Raw genomic sequence first — 25,439 nt, forward strand, 5'->3', positions numbered from 1 at the left:
CAAGCTGACATTTTGGGTTTGCACCTTAAAAACATAGTTTATATAGAAAAAATTAGTGGATCGATAAATGGAATCTTTGAGGAGTGACAACAGATGTAAAGAGTATGTGCACATGAATGACTTTATGTATCTGATTCTGCTTTGGGGAACACACAACTTTAGGGAACAGATAACCAACAGTGGACTGGAATATGACTGACCTGTCACTACTTTCTCTTTGGAAGAACAGATGCAGATGAAGTGGATGAGACTGTTTTGTCTCCCAAACAGGATCCAGAGCAGCACACAGGTTTTCAAGAATCGCTCTCTGTACATGTAGTCTGGCAAGTATTAATGGAGGCCACAAAAGTTCTTAAATTTAGAACCAATTCTTTGCATAAAAATAATTCATGGATGAAGCTAGCCCACCATAATGACCAGACCATAAATAATTAAAATGAAAAAAAGTCTAAATAGTGAAGGTCCTCACAGGTCTACTTGGTTCCAAGTACCTGAGACCAAGTGTGGGTGTGATTCAGGTTGGCATCCAAATTATACTTAGTCTAATTGCTCAGCTAACCTTAAGCATGTATTATACCATGGCTGCTGATTTATTGGTGGAGCATCATGCTGCTGCTGTTCTCTCTCGCTTCCCTGCTCTGGTCTCTTTTGGGTCTATTAGGTTTAACCCCACTTTGAAACAGGTCTAATTTTCCTTCAGTCCATTCAAATCTGGCCCAACAACTGTTAGGTCCCATTGGGATTTGGTTTCATATACTGGAAAATTAATGTATGCATGGGTCTGTTTTGGATCAGGTCTAAACTTTTGTACCAGAGGATCCAAATAAAATCATCAAAGTAACATAAAGTCTAATGAAGTGATCTTGTTGTACCTGCTTGAGAATATTAAAAGGGCACCCGTGTTCATGTTCTTTTTTAGACTTTAGGAACACATTTGGTTGGACATAAAGCTGCAAAGTAGCCCTATAATGAAGCCGAAAATAAGATTGGGATCAGAATTGATCGGTATGATGGAAATAAAAGCTAACAGGACCCAGACTGACAAAGGCTTGATGTTGCAGTGGACCTGAGCGGCTCAGGCTGTGTGACTGCAGTCCTTCTGTGTGTGTTAGATGAGTGTTAGCTGCCATTGGTGATAATGACAGAGGTGCCTTTGTGTCCGGGGGTCTGCTCTGCCGGTATCCGGAGGTGAGGGGTCATATCGTAGTGGGTGGAACCTGTGCTGGCCGAGGTGCAGTAGCCCCGCAGGCTCTCTGGGTCGTAGAGGTGCTCCAGGGTGTAGCCTGTGAGGGAGTAAGCTGTATGCTGGTCCAAGTAGGGCCGCGGGTGGGTGTGTGAGGGGTAGAGGGCTGGGGCCGGTGTTGGGGAAGCTGAGCATGGGCCTGGCCGACCAAACGGGTGGTGCAATGGTAAAGAAAGGGGGGACAGGTCTGTCTGGAGGTAGTCTTTGGGCTTGTGGAGGCGCTCAGACCCTGGACTGCTGAGCCTGGAGAGGGGGGCAGGGCTAGGCGCAGGGCTGATCACCTGACTCAAACCTCGACAAACCACAGTCTGGAGCGGCAGGGGCCCTTGAGAATAGTCAGGGGTGAAGCAGGGACCAGGGCCCTTAGGCAGTCCATTGGCTGGCCCCAGTGGGCCATCCGGGGGGCCCTTGCGCAGCTGAAGACGACTTTCTTCTTCTTTGATCATCTGCTGTGTGGCTCGGATCAGGGTCTCAATCTTGCTGGGTTCCTGCGGGCTGCAGCGGTAGTGCTCAGCTTGGTATCGATCCCCCGAGTCACTGGCTGAGCCTCCATCTGGAGAGCTGACCGCACTGTCCTCGTCCCAGTGTCCCCGGCCTGCAGCAGGAAACAATGAGAACAGTCAGTCCTGAAGAAACCTCAACAAGAACTAATATCATTCAGAGTAACCATGGCTGCTCTTGGCTGTCACAGGTTGCTCTTAATTCTGCTTGTAAATAGCCTGATGGTAGTTACAAAGCACAAAAGCAGCACGTAACATTAGGAGAGGAAGTGTTTACTGTATTAACTGTCATGGACAGAAAAGCAGACTTTTAATTGATCGATCTAGGCTCTGGATATTGTGTTGGTAGAAGAATATCAGGACAGAATACTGGTGTTGTGTTGGCAGGTTCGGTCTACGTTTCAACCTTCCATTTATTTATATCTCTACAGTGGACATGGTCCAGGTGTTGGTCCTCACCATGGTAGCTGTGGATGGCTGTGATGTGCGGCATGCTGCTGTCATATCCCTCATGGTTCTCCAAGGAGCCTTTGCTCAGTGGTAGGATGGAGCGGGCGGTGCCCCACCACGTATCCCTGCCAGATGGAGGTGCTCCTAGAAAATATCGCCCTGCCTCACATCGACCCCTCTCACAACTTTGACCTTGACCGTGTGCGTGGAGGTGTGTGTAACCATCAGTGGTGTGATGCTGCTCTTCAGACAGGCTGTGGCAGAGCGTGCGAGGGTCGGTGAACTGCCTGTACACACAGGAGGTGTCGAGGCCTTCACTGTGCTCCAGCAGCTGAGGGGAGGCAGAGTCTGTGAGGGGGCTGCTGCCCCATGGACTGTCCTGGTCAGATTCTGACCGCTCTGTCTGGAAACTAGAATACTGCAATGACAAATGTGGTAAAGAGACAAGAAAAGACATTGTAAGATTATAATACCTGAAATTTTTAGTCCCAGGAACTATTTTTGAGGAACTAAAAGGTTCCAACCTATTGTTGTCTGTATTTCCACTACAGTCTTACGATACACAAAGATTAGGCAAATTAGTCCACTAACTTATGAAAAAGGAATTGCCCTTTTCATGCATCATTTTTGCTGAGGGCTATATAACAACAAAGGCCTGGAACTAAATTTAGACTGGTCAGTGCAGTGTTCTTCCAGAGGTTCCTAGTCCCTAAGTATAGTTCCTGCGGTGGAAACACAGCTTTAGAATGCCTTCAAATGAAGTGACAGACCCTCTGGAAGCCACAGCTGAAACAAGAGACAATGAAAAAATACAAACGACTAGTGTCACAAACACTTTGAAAGACCAAGTAAAGATCAGAAGTCACAGTAAAATATTTTGATGTCATCTCAGCCAATGAAGCACTCTGATCAGCATGTGTTTTTGGATACACCTTAACCGTTACTACTAGGGTGCCCTTGGCCTTTGTTTCTATTGGCACTCAACAAAGAAATTGCTAAGAACTAGGAATACAGCAACATCTTCATAAAGACACCTGATGGTGAGCCCGTCCACACCCAAAAAAAAGGTCATTGTATATACTGTCATTGCAAGTAGCTAATTATAACCCATATTTCCGTTTTATGATTGTTAAGCGGTGACCTCTAGTAGCTGTCATAATTATGATGGGGAAAGTAGAGTATAAAGAGTGATAAAGTCTGTCAATCGAGGAGTTGGTTGGGGTGGATGGATGGGGGTTTGTGTCCTGTGTGAAACCAAAACAAAGAGTTTACACTGACACACATTTCCTCCACCTCCAAATTAAATGACTGAAATTATGTTATGTATGTAAGTAAGCCATGTGACATAATGCAACATACCTATTTTAACTCAAACCATGATCATTCTCTAAACCTAGGTTTTAGGAGTTTTAGTGCCTAAACCTAACTAAACTGCAGTTGTTTCACAACTTTAACCATGTGTTTAACAATTTAGATAACATACTTAAGGTTTGGTATGCCTGTTGCTGCTGGTACTCTTCAACAGTCAGATATGTTGTTTTTTTTTGGAGTCATCGGATATTGACCTGGTCTGTTTTAGTATGAGGACATGTTGAGTTTGAAACAGATCCCCAGGTTGGCCAAATTTTTTTGGTAGATGGAACAAAGGCAAAGTAAAACTAGAAGTGCTGCCTCATGGCTGTACGCATATACCTTCCAGTCTGTCCAGATTAATTTAATGTATGTAATAAAGACTTTGAAGGAATTTGATAAAAGGTATGAAATGTATTAAGGGTATTTTTGGCAAAACATAAGTTCAATATAAGTTTCAAAACATTTTCATGTCAGAGTGAATTTAACCTTCGACCCTATGGATATAAAATGTCATAACTTCATTGTTTTATCCTAGTAGACAATTGTGTGAAATTTTGTCATAATTAGTGTATGAATTTTTGAGTTATGGCCAAAAATGTGTTTTGTGAGGTCAGTGACCTTGACCTTTGACCTCCAAAATCTAATCAGTTCATCTTTGAGTCCAAGAGGACTTTGAGCCAAATTTGAAGAAATTCCATCAAGGCGTTCTTGAGATATGGGGTGGCCAGACAACCTGAAAACATAATGCCTCAGGCCATGGCTGGCGCTGGCATGGAGACGTAATTATTACCCAAATTGTCTGTTGTGAACATTCCTGACAGTTAACAGATTATTTTCTGGGTCTACTTTGATTTTCCATACTTGCAGTTATCAGGGTTGCAGTGGCAAAAAGCAAGCAAGTAAAGTACCCCAGAAGTCCTTCTTTCCAGCCAGAGGTGATACAAGGCCATACGGGAGATATAAATGTTCCAGGAAACATGCTAATCAGATGCCCAAACCACCACAACTGTCTCCTTTCAATGCAAATGAGGCAACAGTTTCACTCTGAGTTCTTTTCGGATACCCCTCCAGATGATGACCACAGCCTCATGAGGAAAACTCATTTTGGCTGCTTGTATCTGTGATCTCATCCTTCCAGTCATTACCCAAATTAAGTGGTTTAAATAATCCAGCTAAACTGTTGGCTTGTTTACAGCCTGTCTGACTGACATCTGACTGCTTGAGTTCCTTGCTTTGCAAGAGAGATGTCACCTGTCATACATATGTCATACAGATCTCAGCAGTTCCTTTGATGAATACAATGTTGTCATGGCCAAAATGACGGACAAAGCTACAAAAACAACACAAGAACCCAGAGTTGTTCTCTTCCAAGTCCTGTAAAATTAGCATAAAATGTCTATCCCAGGCAAATCCAAAGTAAACTGAAAGCTTTTCTTGAACCATTTGGAGTACAAGCATGACACACTCTGAAGCCCCCCGCCAACATTCACAATTACTGTAAGTGTTTCTGGCATTGAGTAATATAATTTTGAACACACTAAGTAGAAGATTTTTATTTCTGCCTGAATATTTTTTCTTGCCAACAGATGCCTGCAGATGAGCCATAGCTGGACTTATTAGTTGGAAAACACAATGGAACCACAGCATTTAGCCTTACCTTTTCCAAAGTCCAAACAACACCACTGAATATTTTTTATGTTTTTTTAAGGGTATTTCTAAGTGTTTTCCAAAAAAGGCCATTTGGAGACCCACAAACCCCCTGCTTCATAGTGGAAAAGATTTATATACAAAATACAATTCATAGCAAACTATTTAAATGTCCATAATTTCCCTGTTCTAGCTTCATATCATCTATCAAAACTCTGTATGGTCATTTTCAGAATTTCATTGGCTATACAAAGCACCAGTTATCAGTACATTCTGTTCTAATTGGCTCTGTCTTCAAACAAGAGAAGAGGGGTAGGCACTTCCCTTTCACTGCAAACTCTCATTGGCTGTTGTGGGCTGTGGACAGGACACAGAAACTCCTATTGGTTCAAGTGAGGTGCCAGTCAAAAAGCCAGAGACTGTACCCATCTGTCTGTGTCATCTTGCCAGCAAGATCTGGCTTATATCTCCTAATATCTTTTGAAAGATAAGTCACATGAGTATACATGTTGAAATGGCAGCTGTGTATTTTGACCTATCCTACTTAATATATGAGTTTTCAACTTTCTACCTGGAAGTTCTACCTAAATATGAAGTTTCACTGAGTTTGAGACCACTGTACTGGTTTTACAGGTCAGCATCATGTCATGTGCGTGATCTGAAGTCCACTCAAGTTAAATGTGTTAAATCCTCACCTGTGTGTATGGCGAGAGTCTAGCTTTGGTCTTGGGCCTGGATATTCTGCTCTTAGGAGTTCTGCAGTTGTCTGTGAGGCTGCTGGCCGTGCTGCTGCTGTAGGGGAAAGAAGTCTTGGATGTGGCTTGGTCCAGAGAAAGCTGCAGACCTTTATACTCTGTCTCCCTGAAGACATAAACAGAAATTCCATGAAGTGCATTTGCATGTCATGGGTTTAATACGGTCCATAATTACACAAGGAGAGATCTCAGTCCCATTGAAAGGCTGTTTATTAAAGAACACAAACAGCCCATGTGTACCTGTGTGTTTGGTTTTTCTCTAGGTGCAAAAACCCATTAACATCTGTTTAGTAATTAGAGCCTCATCATGGTGCTGAGAGGGCCAGCATGCAGAGAGATGTGTGTTTGTGTTTCTGTGTGTGTGAGTGTGACTGCTGGGAGGGTGGGGGTGTGTTAAGAGGGCTGGGACGGCTGTTGGGATGCTTGTTTTACCAGAAGGATTGCAGCAAGGCCTTCAACAAACACTCTACAGAGGGAAAGCTGTCCAATCAAATACACCAGGAGATTAAAGGCTATGTCTGGCTAAATCAGGCCCATAGGAGAAGCTTGGATGTCTCACTGCTGGGAAAAGGGAATTGATTTCTCACTAAAGTGTTCTACAGATCTCACCATGGATGATGAATCAAGTTTGAGACAACAGAAAACCTGGACAGGGTTTACTTGAGACAAATAGTGATCCATCATCCACAGATATTTCCCCTCTCTCTCGATTGCTCTCCACACAAACACTAATTCACACATACATGAAGACACATTTCATAGGATTTGCATTAGTTACATTTGGAGAGAGTCCAAAAATATCACATTAAATATATGTCCAGTGTGCAGGATTTAAAGGGGTTTACTCTCAGGATATGACAAATGGAATGTAACATGCATGAGTATGTTTTCATTCGTGCATAATCACCTGAAAATAATTGTGTTTTGTTACCTTAAAATGAGTCCTTTATATCTACAGTGGGTTTGGGTCCTCAATGGAGGCCACAATATTGAGCTGCAATGTTTCTACAGTAGCCCAGAGCCAACAAACCACACACACACACTGACTCTAGACATGACCTTTTCTGTTTAGCATGAGTTTCATGGCCACCATATGGCTCTCCTACATGCTAGAAAGAAGATAGTGGCTGTGTGTTTGCAATCTGCAAGCTGACCACTAGATGCTACTAAATTGTAGACACTGATGGCAAAAAATGACTTGACTTTTATTATCAAGTTGTCACAGGTCTTTATCTTTAGCTTAGAACTGGGGTTGGGCCAATAAACAATGCCTCCTCAATGGCTTACAGTCAACAGCCACTAAGTTCTCTACCACTGTAGCATGGGGATTTAAAAACCCTCTGTATTTGAGGTAGTGTGTCTCCTCAGAGCTGCTGTAAGGCAATCCTTTCCCCCAAAAAAACACGTCATCGTCCATAGACCATGTTCCACTGTTCCACTTCATCATATGCTAATTTTTTAGACATTGTCCCTTGACATTGACATTTAACACCACTATCAAAAAAGTGTGTCTACAAAACAAATCACCGGCCATTTTTGCCATGTGACATTTTGAAAAACTGCAGGGTGCAATGGAAGAAGTATAAGCAGCTACAGTGAGCTGTTAAGGCCCTTACAAACAGCTGTGTTGTAACCCCCATGGAAACTGCCTACCTGCAAGAGTGCTCCTTCAAAATGCAAAGTGTTTTTAACAGAGGCTGCTACCACCCAATGGGAACCCAGTTCAACTTCACCATAATTGCATCTTTCTCACACACGATGTCCGCTATTTCCACAATGCTCGCCTCCTTCTATTTGATTGGTCCAAGTCAGGCAACAACCATTTCTTACCCCTACTGCTGTGATCAAACCCACTTCCCCTCTGCTGCCTTCACCTCAGTGAAGCAACTGGAAGTGGCGAGTTACAGCATGGCAGTGTGAAAAGTCCTTTAGATGAAGAGCTGAAGGTGACAGGCTGCATACCTCCAACTTCTCAGCCAGGAACCCAACTCCTTTCATTGTGTGCTGGTGTTCACAAACTCATACAATGTGCAGCATCAAATCAGATCACAGTTGGAAAAAGGCCAATTACTGCCACCCCCAAAATTCTGTGACCTGTACTATTAAACCACATTTTCTCTTACAACCAGTTACTAAAGGTGTTGGTACATCCAGACTGAAATCTTCAAGATTGCAACCTTGAACTCAAAAAATGTGGCAAAAAGTTAACGTATCAATTAAAGTACTGATCTGTTCACTTAAATGGAGAGGGTTGGAGTCAATGCATAAGATAGCAGAGTAATGAGTATATTATAAACCAGAATAGAATGCAACAAAACTGATTCAGCTGACAGCGTAACTGTCATGAGTAAAACTTGTGAGTGGTTACGTGCTTCTACTGCAGACATGCCTTTATTCAAAGGATTGCTAAATCACTGTCAGTTTGTAGTAGCAGGGGCAGGTGCAGAGGTTATCAGAGCTGAGCACACAGTGGGAGTTCACATGCAGGTGAAGTGGCCTTATCAGCTGTCTTATCCATGGTCGTATACACTAAAGCTACCAGGCAAACCAACTCTGCTCCTGATAACTACACACAAAAGGAGCATGCTGCCTCATTTCCACCACCACTGTCTGCGTGTGGGTCAATTCTTACAGTGTCTCAAAAAGATTTACAAAAGCAGAACAAGGAGGGAAATAAGGCTGCGTTCCCCTCACAGTAAGCTGGAGCCCATAAACGCTCATCAAGTTTACAGCCTATCAATTAAAAGGCCATAAACACAAAGCTGTTATGGATTTGATGTAGGAGGTGGAGGAAATGTGTGTCAAGCTGTTCTCTGCCTCTGAATGCAGCCAGCCACGCTGCTTAATGGAGGCTTTTATAGGCCTTATTCATGCACATGCTCACTTGTACATCTGTGAAATATGCACATCAGGGGTGATAAAATAACAGGACAATAGGCAAGTAAATGGCATCTCTCACTTAATAAGAGTATGGTTCATGCAGGTAGAGTCTGCCATGATTACAGTTTAATTTTATTGGAAGGAAGTGAAATAGCAGCTTGTAATGAGAGTTTTCCAGGGTTTTGGACTGTTTGTGCAGGATAAATGCAATCCAACTTCAGTCAGATATGCTTCAGCGCCTGCCTCTGTTTATATACTCTGCAGGCAGAGCTGCCAGTCTTAGATAAACTATACCAGGTGACTGACGCCGCCAGAGAGAGGCCGCCACAGGTAACAGCCAACACATGAGTACACTTAACAAACTTCGAAACAAAGGGCTCAGACATTCTGACATAACTGGCATTCAAGAAAGCAGATACAGTGATAGAACAGGAATGTCTGCTACCATCAAAAGTGGAAAGAGCAGGAAAGTTCTCGTCTTCCTAAAAGAAATCATAATCACATTTTCTTTGTTTCTAACCCAGCATACAACAATGAAGACTATAAAAACAGAATATGACTTGACAAACTTTCTTCATTCCCACATTCTGCAAACCTGGCTTCAACAAACGCATGTCAAATTTCCAATTAACCTCCAGTTAATTGCTTCACAGCAGCTGTTTGTGTAAATCTCTAGTACCAACACTCATTATCTTATCAAAGCAGAGAATGACAGCACAACAGAGAAGTGAGCCACCCCTCTCTGCCCCGGTGCTGCCAGACACTCCTGTCATTTCATACCAAACCCATCTGATTGACAACTGTCAGCTATCCTCCAATTCATATACCACCACAGATCTATAGAGTAGTAAACCAAAACAATATCATTTGAAAAAATGTTCAGTTTTAGAATAGCAGTAGTGGGCATTACATCAGTAATGTTATATTCATCCATCTATTCTTTGAACCACTAAGGGTGAATCAGCCATCTTCATTTATTTTGATATAAGGGGTCACGCCCTGTCTACACTGCACATGCTTTAGACATGTTTGTCTATCATGTAATAAATATCCATGTCAGCTGCTGCTGACGTGCTGCCTTCACTGTACACCAATGATGATAAAAAGTTAACGCTGGTGTTTTTCTTATTATTTTTAAACCATAGTCTTTAGTCTGGAACCTCTCAGTTCATTTTTAATATCTGGTTATCAACTGGTGCAGATTAAAATACCTTAGAATGCAACTGTATAGACCTATAACCAGAGCGACAAAACAGGACCTACAACCAATTAAAATGATGGCAACAAAATGTTATTCATGAGTTGGTTTGCAGGGCTTATACTGCTGGGGAACAGCACTCCGGTGTCTGTATTTCAAATCTTCCCAAAAATACTCCACAACTTAGTACTACATAGCTTTCACACTATTCACGTTTCCAGCAACCATTTTCTAATATGTAGAATGTGACAAGAAGAAAATCTCTGAATTTTACTTTACACAGACTTTAACAATATCAGAATCAGAATCTGGTTTATTGCCAAGTAGTCTTGCACACATGAAGAATTTGCCTTGGTGTTTTGGTGCATAACAATAAATATAGTTATATAGACTTAATCCAATACATTGCCCAGCCCTATACTGATCACATCACTAGCTATGCAGCATGACTAAAAGCAGCAAAACAAAGTGGTTGTGATAGAAAAAAATATGTCACAGTCCTGACCACACTGCTTGTTTAACACGTTATCTCTAGACAGAGAAGTGCACTTACAAGACAATGATGACCACTTAGCACCAGGACATAAACATAACAACACTGTTTGTCTCAAGTAAGAACCTGCTGGATCTCTGTTTGGCTGTCAGCATGCTGATATGATAAAGATCAATTCAGCAGCATTTAGGAATACAGATAGACACTCACGTGAGAACATAGTTGACACTGACGATGCAGTGAGGTCGGGATGATCGGCTGTTGTGGACAATGGTTGCATAACTCTGAACCCAGACCCAGCCGCCATGCTTGGCTAAGAAACGGTAGTACTTAGTTGTCACCTGACCTTTGACCAGCACTACAGGACCGAGAGATGGGAAGGAAATGACAGCAATTAGGATTACTGTGGGGTTAGAAATCCAAACAAACTGTACTAAATTACATTAACACATTGAAAAATGGCAGCAAATTACAACAAAAGGCGATAAATTGCTAAAATCAGAAAAATCTGAAATTGGAAGACTGCACTGAATATATTTTATCTTACATTAGTGCTGTTTTATATGAACAATTATTAAAAATTAACAATGGTTAATGTAACCTAACAACATAAGACGACCTGACCTGAGAGACAGAATTACACAGCAAGATAACACAACATAATGCATAAACACAACATAACACAATATAACAACAGAACATCGCATCACAAAACATAATGTAGCATAATATAGCATCCTGGATTTGAAAAACACAATATAACACTGTATAACCTGATGTATTGTGTCTGTACCATTGACATATATAGAATGGACGACATGGCAGCTCTCCAAAAGTGAAGAACTGAAGCCAAAACATCAAGATCGCCCCATGGTGACTGGCTACAGTGTAGGTCATAAATCCTGCCCCCTCCATGTTAGCAGATGGGACATGGGCCAGACTGAAAAATCAAGGTACACATAAAAAATAATCTATGGTTTCTGTCATTTTAGATAACTGTTAAGTGGCTAATGTTTGTTCAAGTGTTCCTTTTTCTGACCAGTTTGGTTTTAATTAGTTTCTGGATGCACTAAAAAGAGGTTTCACACCACAACTGACAATTGTGTCAACCAGCTGTAGGGGCAGGACCTCAATACTACAGCTCCAACCCTGATCACTGCTGCACAAAGACTGACTCCAAATGACATCACCAGCACAAGATGGCAGCACACATATCCAGAATATTTTGGCTTCAGTTTATTGACAATGGGAGGAAGTGGAGACATGTTGACCATCTTTATTTATGTCAATGGTCTGTGCTGGAACAGCATGTGTGTTTGTGTTGAGTGTGTGTGTAGAGAGAATTTGTAGAAAAGTAAAACAAACCTAACTCACACAAGTGATGAGCACAGCGCAAGTGGAAGGAGTCACAGCTGTGGACATGATGGTAGAGAGTCTTCTCTATTAGATCCTGAGGCTCATAGCCTGTCAGCTCTGCAACCCTGAGCAACACACACACACACACACACACACACACACACACACACACACACACACACACACACACACACACACACACACATTCAGAGGTTACATTAATGCATTCCCACATTTACACACTCACATACACACGTACACACAAAATATGTAACAAGCATGTTGAAGAACTCACATCCACCCCACATACACTCACATTGTACATGCAAACAAACACATATCCACTGTGTGCAGGCAGGTACAGAACATCGTGTAACACTGAACATACCGTGAGTCGAGGAAGATGAGCTTCATGTCCAGGCTGGCTCTGAACATGAACATGTTGCTGTGCAGCTTGATCTCAGTGACAGCACTGGGTGGCAACGAGTGGCCGACTGCCACCAGCCCCACATTCTGATAGCAGCCATCAAATGGAGACATGTCCAGGCTGTACTGACGGATCTTCAGGTAGCCACTACAGTGAATCACCTGGGCCAAGAGTTCACAGATGGATACAGAATATATAAATATCAATCCACACAGTTCCAGTAGTCCTTTAGTCCTATTCAGTCTGGGTCAGGAGGAGTCCTATCTTTATTAAACATGCTTGATATTTTTGAACTCCTACTGATTGTGTCACACAAGTCAAAATGTTCTAGTTGCGAGCTTTGGACAGTGTGGGGGACAGTTTCTTGACTTTTCCAGTCACTCTGGACAATGACCTTTCAGCATGTCAACTGCATGTTACTGTTAGTAAGGTTTCAAACTTGCTTTACCACATTTGTGAAAAACTCAATTATCAGAGCAGAGAGTTGGCTTAGCATCACAATGTCAACCAGCCCCAGCTGCTATTAACAATTCACTGATGAACACAATGAAATAATGACCAAATAAAGTGTTTCTGTTGTTTTTTACCATGTGCTCTCTCTCTTATCTGTTCTTGCTCTCTTAAAAGAAATTTCCAACCCTGGTTTCAGTCGAGAAGGAAACAAACTAAGGTTTTTGTTTGTGTGGCATGGGTAAAGAAACAGAGAAAGACATAGGTCAAGCCTGAACCAAATGTACAATACAGCTTTTTGTAACCAGATAATAACTTGAGTCTTGTTTTGTGCCTCCCTGTGATGTTAACTCATCTCCCAAATGCTCACTCTTCAGTTTCCAGAATTCCAAAATGTGTTCAAATAAATGGATGGTTTGCACATTGACAGTTCCATGGCAAGTAAGAGGGCCTTGAGTCAACAGTTTTTGGCAAGTGCTGTTTCCAAAGTCAAGAGTCATCTCAATCTCCATTGTCCTTGTCAACTTCATCATCCAACTCTTTTATCCAGAGGAATGCACTGGCCAGTTTGACATGAAATGTATTTGTCACATTCATGCTCCCTAAAGGAAGATCCCTCTCCATTTTGAACCCCCAACAAGCCTTTTCTAGCATAATCTTTTAAAAATCTGAAGTTTGCAGAAGCACCTAGTCTAATAGTTGTTTGCCATGAAATATAAATGGATGAACTGTTTGGATTTTGATGATCACAGAGAATATATAGAGGGCTCATTCTACGGTAACAAAAACACAGTCAGTCTTATGTTCAGGTGATTATACACTAATGAAAACATAATTATGAATACCGACAATACTAGACATCTATTTGGAGGATCAACATAAAAAACACATTTAGGAGCTGCTTCTTTGTCTCAGAACGTATCAAAAATGAATAAAAATAAACTCACAAAAAAGTGTTCTGAGTTTGACTTTTCTGACTTCAGTCAATGTTATTCTATAACTGTAACACAACTAAAAAGTAACAACATAAAATGAAGACACTTGTGCTCATGCCAGTTTAGCAGAACAGCCTCTTTACCTTGTAACCTCCACAGGTGAGACCAGCATTTCTTTTAGCAAGGACACATTTCATCCTCAGAAAGAAGGAGCGCTCCATCTCATATTCTGCGGAGAAATTAGAAAACAACAACGACAAAAAGAAAGTTATTTATGCTGTATGATGAGTCCATGTCATATATAGTACAATATGCCTGGGTTGTTGATTACCATGAACAAAATGTGAATGGTAAGGCTGGTGTGCTGTGAGGACGGCTGTCATTTCATCGTGGTCTGCTGGATGGATATATTCATAAATGCTGTTTCCCGTCAGCTCTACCTGTTGAAATGAACATTCATGTCAGAGCTGTGACACATCATGTCAGACTAGGTCACTTAAGCTTGTCAAACTGACCTGTGACAAACCCAGGTGGACGGATGCTGTTTCTGATATGTACATTATTTTCCCATCTGGAGCGACCACAAAGATGAAGCCATCTAATGTCTGGAAGAAACAACAAAAAGACTGTTATTATATCAGATGCAAACAAAAATAAATAAAATAATTTGCTTTTTAATGAAGTCATGGGCAACATGTGTAAACTATAGCATCTTATTATGATTGCTGCTGCAGACAGATGTAACAACATCATGACAAACCAATGATTTGAAGAAAGGACTGAAATAACAAACACAAATAACAATGACATGTGATTTAAAGAAACACCTGAATTAAACACCAAGTTCATTAGGTCTATCTAGCTCAGACTAATGCCGCTTTATACAAGAGCCCTGCAATAAAACCTATCTGTGTGCTTTTTTTCAGAGAAGTGTTGATTCAGCTTTTGATCATCCCAGAAGCTGTAGTTTAGGTTGCTGAACCAGCTTTTTCAAATGAAAACTAAACATTATAACACTCATGACAGGAGAAATGATTACTAGATGTTGTAATAGAGTGTGTTCAGTTTAGCTAGGTGTAGCCTTCCTAATAAACCAGCAACTGAATGGAAGAATTTACAGTAACACTTTATAATAAGATTTAGATTTTTTTTGTAGGTGTCAAAAATACATTTTTCTGCTAACCCTGTTCACAGCAGTACATTGCTTAGCTTCCTACAATGGTACTCCTGCGGTTCCTCCAAGGATGAGCCAACCAACACCTATTGTAGGTAATACAGTGACTATGGACAAGTACCTCATATAACCTCATTTCAAATTATCCAAACTATCCCTTTAAGTAATGCTGAACTAATGCATGACTCATGATGATTTAAAGCATGAATTAATGCAGAATGTATCATGAGTTCCTGTTTCTCACCTTTAACAAATGATCAAGTCACTGTGAGTTCATGTGAAAAGTTCGCGCTTAATACATCATCAGTGAAGGAATGTTAATTCAATTACTCAATACATTATCATGTGATCAAATTAGCTGGATTTCAGTTAGATAAAAGTTGATTTCAGACCCATGTATTTGCTCAGCTTCTGCAGACCAAGACCTGTTCTCATAGAAATACACTGGTCATTATATGCAAGTCTAATACAGTTACTAGAGCTGCAACAGTTAATCGACTAATTGATTATTAATCAATTATTGAATTAATTGCCAACTATTTTGATAATTATTAATCAGTTTGAGTTTTGGTTTGTTTTTGTTTTTTTTTAAAAAAAAAGAAGCTAAAATTCTCTGATTTTTTTCAGTCTCTTTACTCCTCTCTGACAGTAAAGTGAATATCTTTGGATTGTGAGTAAAACAAGACATTTGAGGACATCATCTTAGGTTTTGGGAAACTTTGATTGATATTTTTTTTAAGCATTTTCTGACCTTTTATAAAACAAACGGCTATTAATCAATTAATCGAGAAAATAATTGACTGACTAATCCAAAATGAAAACAATCGTTAGTTGCAGCCCTAACAGTTACGCAAATGAACTTTCATGCCAATTCATGCATTAAATCATTAATCAAAAACTAGTTAAGCATTACTAGACCTATATAATTTGTACCCTTCTTATAAAGTGTTACCAAATATAATTCTATAATATTACAAATAATATAAAAAGGAACATTTCTGATAATAATAATAATCTCAACTTCTATAGAAATTAAACTCACATTTAACAGGCAGCTAGCTCGCAGCCACTTGCCCTGCGCTCCTTTGGTCAGCATGCACTCATACTTGTCAAACAAACAGAGCTGTACTGTCATTATGACACCAAATTTTAGGCTATGTAATTCTGTAGCCCTCTTGTCCTCTTTTGCTGCTCTGTAACTAACAATCCTGTAGCCTTGGTGGGCTTAGCTACATGAAGCTCTGTTTGACACTCTTCTGTGTCTGTGTGACCAGAACTAGCCAATCTGTGGTTCTCTTTGGCCAGCCCTGCTCCATTGTGCTGCTGCTGATGTGAGAGGGGCTGCAGGACAGACTGAGGCTCTGTGCGTGACCAGGAATGTGTTGAGCTCATTTCACTCTTAAAGCACATGAATGAAGGCAGCAGGAGGCAGATGGCAGCAGCCACTAAACCCCACACACACAGCCTACCTATGGCTAAACAGCAATAATAATGATAATCATAATAACAGGGTGAATTTTCCAAAGAGCTAAGCTAATTCTTCATTCATCCTAATGAACATCTTAAGGGCCTTTTAATTGACCTTGTGGCATCTTGGTCACTTTTGAACCCCAAAGCCCACAATTTATGTCAGTTGCTTTTAAAGTGTGAATACCCATAATAACCACAGCGGTAAGTACCTGTAAGAGATGGGAGCCTAGTTCCTGGCTGACTCCGTCCAGAGAACTGCTGCGACTCACGTGACCCCACGACTCCCCAAGGCCTGGCAAACAAATCACACACACACACAGAGGGAAATATATTATTACAAGTAGGGCTGAACAATTAATTTAAACATTACTGAAAATGCAATATAGCCAGTGCAATATCCAAATCACAGAAGCTACATTTTTAACAAAGTAAAAAACATGTGACAAACAGCATTATAATGAAATAGTGTAGTGCTGAAGAGATGCTCTATAAATCTTGTTCTCCAGATGTGAGAAAACATGTTTGTTTGGTCACGTCATCATGATTTTAACAGTTTTCTTGGTTAAAATAAAAATTATGATGCAAAAATAATCATTCCCTTTAATTGTGAATTACAGCCCAACTGATACTGGATTTTGAGGGCTGATGACAATCCTGATATCAGGAAGGAAAAAAACTCATATATATTTTAAAATATTATTTTGGGGGCTTTTATGCCTTTATTTTAGGTAGGACAGCTGAAGTGAAGAGAGGAGAGGGAGAGAGAGTAAGGGCATGACATGCAGCAAAGGGAGAGTTGGATCCACGGCTGCTGCATTAAACTCATAGCCTCAGTACATAGGGTGAAAACTCCACACACCAACTGAGCTATCATACACACACACGCACACATACACACACACATATATATTTTAATAATTATAAATAACTATAAATAAAAAAATACAAACTTGAATTAAGAAAAGGGGTCAAATATACATAAAATGCTGCCTATTAAAAACTAAAACACTATTATCACAACTAAAGAGACTTTAATTACAGCTAATAATGGTAACAATAATGTGTATGGTCCTTAAACTGATATTAAAGACTACTAGACACAATTTTATTCCTTTATCCTTCAGTACACAATTAACATAAATAAGTCAAAAGACCACACACGCTTGGGTTGACTGATTAGGTCTGAAATTCTTCATTCTTTTTCTAAAAAAATTAATTAATTTAAAAATGTGCTTCTTTGGGTCTGATGCAGCTGCCTCTCTCTGTCTGTATGTCCAGCCCACAGCTGTTAATTAGGTGACTTTATATACTGCTGGGTGGCTTAATCTATAACAATACATCATAATTGTTCATAATGGTTAATTTACAGTTTTTATTAGGCCTAACAATTTTAATCTGCAAAGAAACTTAAGTTATCAAATCAGTTTATTCTAGTAAAAAATCAATTTTTTGCCTCTAAAATGTAGTAGAATGGAAGTATAAAGTAGCAGAAATTATGATTATTATTGTTATTGAACATTTTGACACTAAGATATTCATATCAAATCAGTTTTCAAATATTGGTTATCAGTCTCTTCAACCATTAATAATTGTATCAGTATCTGCCCTGAGAAAACATATCTGTTGATCCCCATGATGTTAAGGTCATGATAAATTCATCTACAAATAGAATTTTAATGTAGGCAAATTATCACTGCAACTGAAGAGGCTTTAATTACTGCAAATGTAAGAAAAAATGCCAATAATGCCTATGTCCCATAAGGTGGTTTTATAGACAGATTGAGTTTTATTCCTTTATCCTTCAGTACACAATCACTGTACAAGACTATATACACATTTAACTGCATTATATGATCAGAAAAAAAGAACTGTTTCCACGATAAAAAACAAAAGAAATTAAAACCAGTCTTTATTTCAATAAACGACTACTGTTCAAACTGTGGGTACAACTGCGTGTGCAGGGGGAAATGTGCATAAATACAAGGCTCCACTGCACACACTGGCTCGTTAAACTGCATCACAAATCTAAAATGAACCCAGTGCAAACTCCTACAACGTGTTAAGCTGACGGTCTGCAGCCTGCAGCTCTAAAAATACACCACACCTAATACTGGAGTCGGAGCGGACTTTCGTCGGATCCGGATCATTGCAAATATTGTAGCGTGAAAATGTTTTCATAAAGCCTTCAGATCAACAAGAGTTCTAGTAAAAAATAACACGTGAGCGGGTCTCAGCGGACAGACAGAGCGAACCGCAGCGCTCCGCATTGAAATGCAAATCCTGCTCTGCAGAACAAACCGGCGGCATGCGGGGATCACAGCGGCCCGCAGCCTCACCGCTTCACACGGAGATAATATGGACTGCACGTCTGCATAAAATGACACAATCAAATTACCCCCAAATACTCACACTTCCACTTCATATTACAGAGAAATACGTTTGAAGACAGTCACACAGACAAACACCGCTGTGAGAAGCAGAAAACAGCCAAATGTCCGCTGCTCTGATGGATTCATACACTGCAGCCTCAAATGCTTCGTTAGTTACAACAGTGCTTTGATCATTTGCCTCTAGCAGGCCTCTTTTAATTTTGTTGGTAATAATAATAATAATAATAATAATAATAATAATAATAATAATAATAATAATAATAATAATAATAATTTATCAGGTTAATCACTTTGTTTCAGCAACGTTCTTTATAGTGAGACTCATCTCTTATCAATCTCTTGATCACCAGGAAAAAAAAATGAAAATAACAGAACATGAGTAGTTTTTCTTCAGTCGGTCATTATTATTATTATTATTATTATTATTATTATTATTATTATTATTATTATTATTATAAAGTTTCATTAAGATCTAATGTTTAGCTGCAGCAGAGGCGCTGCTTCACGGGACGTGCTGCAGGTAACGAACGGCTCATCTGTTCGTACAGTAAGTGTGGGACTTTAATTTTGAAGACACAACGTCAGTCAGAGCTCCTGATGTGAGCATCAGCGTCCTATTTATTATTTGATTTTCATCTTTCAACTTTGACCCACTGACCCATCAATTATTTTCATCATTCCAACATCTTTAAGACAATGACTACAATTTGAAACGATGTCTTTATTATTGTTTTATATTATTTTTTATTATTAGAGCAGTGGTTCCCAAAAGTTTTTGATTATTACGATTTTAAAAAAGAAAAACCTAGACCCGTGACCCCGAGCATTATGGTCATAGTGGAATGTCGCAAATCGTTTTTTAGGCCTGAAAAGCTGACAGTATGCAATGGTTCATAGGAAGAAAAATTAAATAAATAACGAACAAATATCATAAATAAATAAATATAATAATTTTGTGTTACTTACATTTGTCTTATATCTCTTTAATCATCTTGTAACCTCTCAGATTTATCTTTGGACCCCCGACCTCTAGGGTGGATGCTTCTCAAAAAATATTGAATAATAGATTCAAATTAAAATATCATATAACAAAACGATATAATCTAAATCACAATAAATCAATTTATAAGACACGTATTTAACTAACCAGCTAAATACGAAAAAAAAAGAATAAATTAATATATAAATAAATTAATTAATTAATTTAATTAACGATCACACAATGGGCCTAAATGATTTGGTGTTGTACAATTGTACTATTCGACAGTCATTTAAGCGTCGCTGTGTTTCCTGAACACATTCTGACACACAATTAAACAACAGCAATCATAATGATAATAAAATAATCAACTTTTCAGTGAGGGTGTGAACATGCTGCTGAGTGCACACGCGGGCAGCAGAAGTCACAGTTACGTTGACGGCTTTAAAGTGTTAAGAACGTCGCTCAGCCAATCAGAGAAGAGCAGAAAAGCTCCACGTGGAATAAGCTATAGCGCGCTGGAGCCATTTCAATATCCTGTCTTACACAAACATGTTGCATTCTGCAAGAAAAAAAGTCACATAGCGCTTGAGTTTTAAAGGAATAAAACAGAAAATCCATCTGCTGAAGAACACCATGAGGAAAAATCTAGTAAGTGGCCCTTGAGTTGGGATTGTTTTTGTAGCAGCATCACCAATTGTTATCTTGATGCTTTTACTTTGTGATTTTGAAGCTATCAGAATCAAAATTAGTTTTATTGGCCAATTTACACACATACAAGGAATCTGACTGGAGTTTAGTTATTACTCTTAATGTACTTACACAAGAATATGTGAAGGCTAAGAACTAGGACAACAAAGTAAAACAAATAAAGGTAAAGAGAGATAGTACTTATGTACACAGGGATGTGAAAAAGAAATAGGTATATAGCCTATAAATATTCAGTATATAAGAAGCAGCAGTAGGCAACAGCATAAATAAAAACTTGATATACATGTTTGAAGGTTGTAAACATTAAATAAGACGCAATAAGATTTAAACTATGAGTCACAGTAAACAAGACATCTGTGGTAATTTAATTTAGCACATATATAGTGAATATAAAAAGTGACTATAGCCTCCTTCTGTTTAAATCTCTTACAGGGCTTATAGGTGGAGAGAATTCAGCAAGATATTTGTGGTGTGGGGTGTCATGTAATTTAAACCAACATGGCTGAGGTCAAAGGTCATGCTACTGACCACTTTGAGTTCCATAAATAAAAGTGACCCCCCAAGTCACAGAAAAAAAGAAAAAATCCTCTTTCCAAAAAAATGAAGAACACTTTCAGCTTTTCTCCTCCCCACTTATGCAAAACCACTCTCAGCCCTCTCAGACGGGCTTGTTCACGACTAAATCATCACGTTTTCAGTCGTGAAGAAGCAGTAGTGGAGTGTATGTGGGGGTCCTCTTTGGAGCAAAAAAAGGCATGAGAAGCCTGAGTGAAGAGGGTCCGGCCTTTAAAGCAGTAGAGGTGGTTTTAATGGGGAAAACACAACAAGGCCTGTAAAAGACAGCCTGCAGGATTGTCCCTTCAATTATTCAGTGAGCTGCTTCACCAGCTTATGTTGCCACACATGTGAAACAGCACAGACATCCTCCAGTCACGCAAGAAATGCAGAATGTGGGTGACTGGTGTTACTGAGAGCTATGCCAGAGAGTCTTTGAATGCTGAATTTAAAACTGTTTTTGGTTTTATTCATGCAAAACGCAGTCAAGTGCTGCACGTAAAGTATGTCTACTACATTGAGTATTAATATCTCATTGCAACATTGTAGATTTTAGACAGAAGTCGATGCAAAAGACTGTTAACATTAAAAGTAGTTTCTCCCTATCCTGACTGAAGGAAAACTGAGCTGTCTGTGGCCTCACAGTCTTTTCATCTTTCCAATTAATCCTCATTCTAAAACATTTCAAAATCATGTGGCAGTTTTTTTGGAATCCCGTAATAAGAGGTGTCTTACAACCACCCAGCATTTTGCTTTATTCAAATCTGTATGTATGTATGTATATAAGAATCTGTGGACTTGTCTTTTCACTTTAATGGGATCCAGTAAATAAAAACACAAGTGTTGACTTGAGCCTTGCAGTTTCTTATGAATAACACCCATATGCTCATGTAACAAGAGACTGCTGCTTTTTTAACTTAATTTTTAAAATAACTTAGCTGAAATGGACAGTGACATTAGGGCAGCATGTATCAGTTATCTTCATTTCCGATTAATCTGCAGACTAGTTTCACTATTAATCCATTAATCATTTAGTCTATATACACAATGTCGAAAAATGCTCATCACAATTTCCCAGAGACAGCAACATCTTCAAATTGCTTCTTTTGTCTAAAACCCAAAGACTTTTCATTTACTGTCATGAATGACAAAGAAGCTGCAACCAGCAGATCTTTGATATTTTTACTTAAATGACTGAAACGAATAATTGATTATCAAAATAGCTGACAATGAATTTTCCTTTAATTAACGAATCCTTCTAGCTCCAATATATATAATGTGCACTAAATTGAATGGATTACATTTAGATAATTGAGGTTGCATAGTTTATTAGCTTTACTTTGAGAGTGATTGTGTGCTATTAGAATATAAATAATCACTAAAATGCAATTTTCCCTGGTAATCTGATAATGATGTTTTTTTTTTTTATCCCTGTTCAAAGCACACTGAACATGCATTATTAACCCTATACATTTGATGCTGTACTGTTGTTTTTCTGTTGTTTTTATAATATTTTTTCACATGCTATCATAAATTTTCTATTTTAATTGCAGTACTCACTTTTATCTTTATTTATATTTTTCTCATACTATACACCAACATACCAAATTCCTTGTATGTGAAAATCTAATAGGTAACTTGATTGTGACTAATGGATCTCAATTTGCAGTATTATGTCGGTCCAGTGAGGTAAATGATCCTCATTGTCACGGTGTAAAAACACTGGTGTCCATGTTTCCTTTGTCTTTTTCCCTCCAGGTTCTTTGTCACTCCACCACCGCCTGCTTCACTGTTACAAGCAGCTCCATATGTTTAGGGATCAGACGTGCACATCATACTAATGTCCGCGGCTCTGCAGCAGTCACGCAGGATGGAGCCTCATCATCGCAGCTAATCTGCTGGCAGGGGCCGCCAGGGGCCCCCGGAGAGAAACCACATCACTGCAGGCTGGGGACACACGGACAGACTGACTGAGGGACACGGGAGATTTCTGCTGCCGACTCGATACACTCAGTCAGTCAGAGAGAGGACAAACTGCGGAGAATATTAATGCCGCCTAAATGTAATTTTCACTGATCATATCAACATGATTTGATTGTCTTTTACTATCACCGCAACCTGACAGATTTTACTAAAACTCAAGGGAAGTATATTTATGGCAAGTGTAATACACATTAAAAATAAAGTACTGAATCTGCAATAAATTCTACATTATTTAAAATGTGCGCACAATTCTCTATTTCCTCTATTTCCACAGTTTATGATTTAATTGATTAAACCATTAAAAAAAAAGCTTTGTCTACATGAAGTACACGGTGAAACAGTAAATAGAAAAATCACGTCTATTAACACTAAATGTTTCCTACCAGATTTTTTTTTAATCAATCTGTCAGTCAGACATTTATTTAAACACTGATTTTTGCTGTTCTTGTCAAATTATGAAAACAGCGTTTAGGAATCTGCTGGCGGCAAATTTCCACACGGGAAAGTACATTTAGTCGAAAATTGAAACATAAAATTTATTATTAATAGATTTATTATTACATTTATTATTTACAAGAAATTATGAAATATTATGAGTTGCCAAAAAAAAATGCCCCAGCAGCCTTAATTTTAGTTGGCTAATGAGAAAATGAGAGCGAAAATGATTATGTTGCCTATAAATGCATATAGAATTAGACGATGTATTCACATCATAATGGTGCAACAGATATACTTAATATTTTGTTGATTATTTCATTTTGTTATCATATTGTTAGTTATTGTGTGGTTATTATACGATACACATACCTATTGGATTTATTTAAAGGTATGTAAATTACTTTATTTTAATGCTAATTATTTTAATTATTTATTTATTGTTGTTGTTGTTTCATTCACATTCTTCAGTAGCCCATGTGAGCGCAGCAATCTTACCTTCTGGAAAGACTATCCTCATCTTCAGGTAGCTGGTGGTCAGGCGGATGATGGACGCTTTGTCCAGCTGGGAGGTGATGGCGGAGGGCAGCGGCAGCAGTTTGGCCAGTTCATAAAATTCACTGTTTTCCTTCTCCCGCCGAGTCCGGGCGGCGTTTTTAGACTTCTCCTTCATGTTGTCTCTCTGTCTCCTCTGTGTCTAACACTCTCAGTCCCTGTCCAGGTGTCTCATAGCAGCATTGTACCGGAGCTGCTCCGTCTCCGAACATGAAACTGGACGCGTCCCTCTGGTCCCTCTGCTCCCGCGTGTGGCCTAAAATCCACAGCTGCTGCCGGCGCGTGCACACATTCCCATATTTCCAGGTGTTCCAGGTGGTGGAGGGCGACAAGCGGGATATGGCTAATTCCTGGATCTCTGAGGATTGTAGCAGCAGTTTTGGGGAGCCCGCTGGAGGGCTCACCGCTCACTTGGATCCACCATACCTGATGTTAAAGAACCGCTGGAGACATGAGGCCCTACAGGATGAAACATTCATCAGATAGACATTTATTTGTTGCCTCAAATGAGTGAGACATTTTGTCCCGGTCTAGAAAACACCACACTGAATCGCTCGCAAACGTAAAACTGATAAAGACACTTGTTTGAATGTTTCTGCGGAATTTTACTGGCTGTATTTTTAAATTCACACTTAAAAACAAATATAATAAATGCTTGTAGGCTTACCTCAGCGCAGATACCACCGACAGTTTGATAAAGTGAGTGTCCAGGCTCGGGTATTATCAGTAAGTCGCTTCTGTATTCTCTACATTCGCATATCTTCGCTCCTATGTGATTTTATGGATAGCAGCGCGTGCATAGCCTCCTGCAGGATCCGGGACCCGCCCACTGGAGCCATCTCTGCTCCTATTGGACGACTGGATATCCTGCTCGTGTATCCATTGGCTACTCCTAAGAGTGACGCGCCGCACGAGGAACGGGGTGAAAATGTTCACCCCTGGCCCGAGCTGGACTGAAAAACCCTCTGACAGCCTTTCACTCTTTTCAGGGAGAGAAAACGGTATGCAGAACTCCTTTGAAAAATATGTCACTCTTAGAGATTTATTGTCTATCAAGAAAAGTACATATTTAATGAAGATTGCATTGAAGCCAGTCAATGTGTGAGAGCTTCTGTCTCATTTGGCATACATATTTATCCACACTTGACATGTGCTCTTCATGTACTAATTTTCATAATTTGTATAATTGTTATTGCCGCAATCCACATGCAACAACATATGAGTTTAAACATGTTAGCGGTGAGAAATAGTGTTGTGTAATATTTCGTACAAACATTCTGACAAATTCCAGTAATTAATGTGGGACTGTTTGTTGTTAAGAATTTTCAGCTTTTTGAATAGAGTTTGGCAACATTATGCCTAAATTGTAGTCTATTGAGAGCTTTCTGTGCAGAGAATATATGACAAGATCTCGAACATATTTCAACATGCGCTGTTCTGCAGCGCTGCTTGTGTTAATATGTAATTTAGTAGAATTTGTATTTAAAGTGCAGGCCGATA

At 39.5% G+C, this 25,439-nt stretch overlaps 1 protein-coding gene across 2 annotated transcripts; it reads right to left on the reverse strand.

The window, feature by feature from the left end:
- Window positions 1–421: 421 nt before the first annotated feature.
- Window positions 422–24,926, reverse strand: sim1a (SIM bHLH transcription factor 1a). 2 transcript variants are annotated; one of them, XM_084725985.1, is made up of 12 exons: window positions 24,607–24,926; window positions 23,883–24,398; window positions 16,541–16,623; window positions 14,203–14,292; window positions 14,019–14,127; window positions 13,831–13,916; window positions 12,264–12,463; window positions 11,885–12,000; window positions 10,730–10,877; window positions 5,889–6,054; window positions 2,203–2,611; window positions 422–1,838 (listed from the first exon to the last, which is right to left on the reverse strand). In XM_084725985.1, exons 2-12 carry the CDS (start codon window positions 24,055–24,057, stop codon window positions 1,120–1,122), a joined length of 2,301 nt encoding a protein of 766 aa, XP_084582111.1. In that variant the 5' UTR covers window positions 24,058–24,398; window positions 24,607–24,926; the 3' UTR covers window positions 422–1,119. The 2 variants fall into 2 exon arrangements, with proteins under 2 accessions (XP_084582111.1, XP_084582112.1); XM_084725986.1 differs by having other exon boundaries at window positions 11,894–12,000; window positions 24,607–24,924.
- Window positions 24,927–25,439: the final 513 nt, after the last annotated feature.

Source organism: Lutjanus erythropterus, chromosome 9 (genome assembly GCF_056507025.1).
Source record: "Lutjanus erythropterus isolate fLutEry1 chromosome 9, fLutEry1.hap2, whole genome shotgun sequence".
Taxonomy (NCBI): Eukaryota; Metazoa; Chordata; class Actinopteri; order Lutjaniformes; family Lutjanidae; genus Lutjanus; species Lutjanus erythropterus.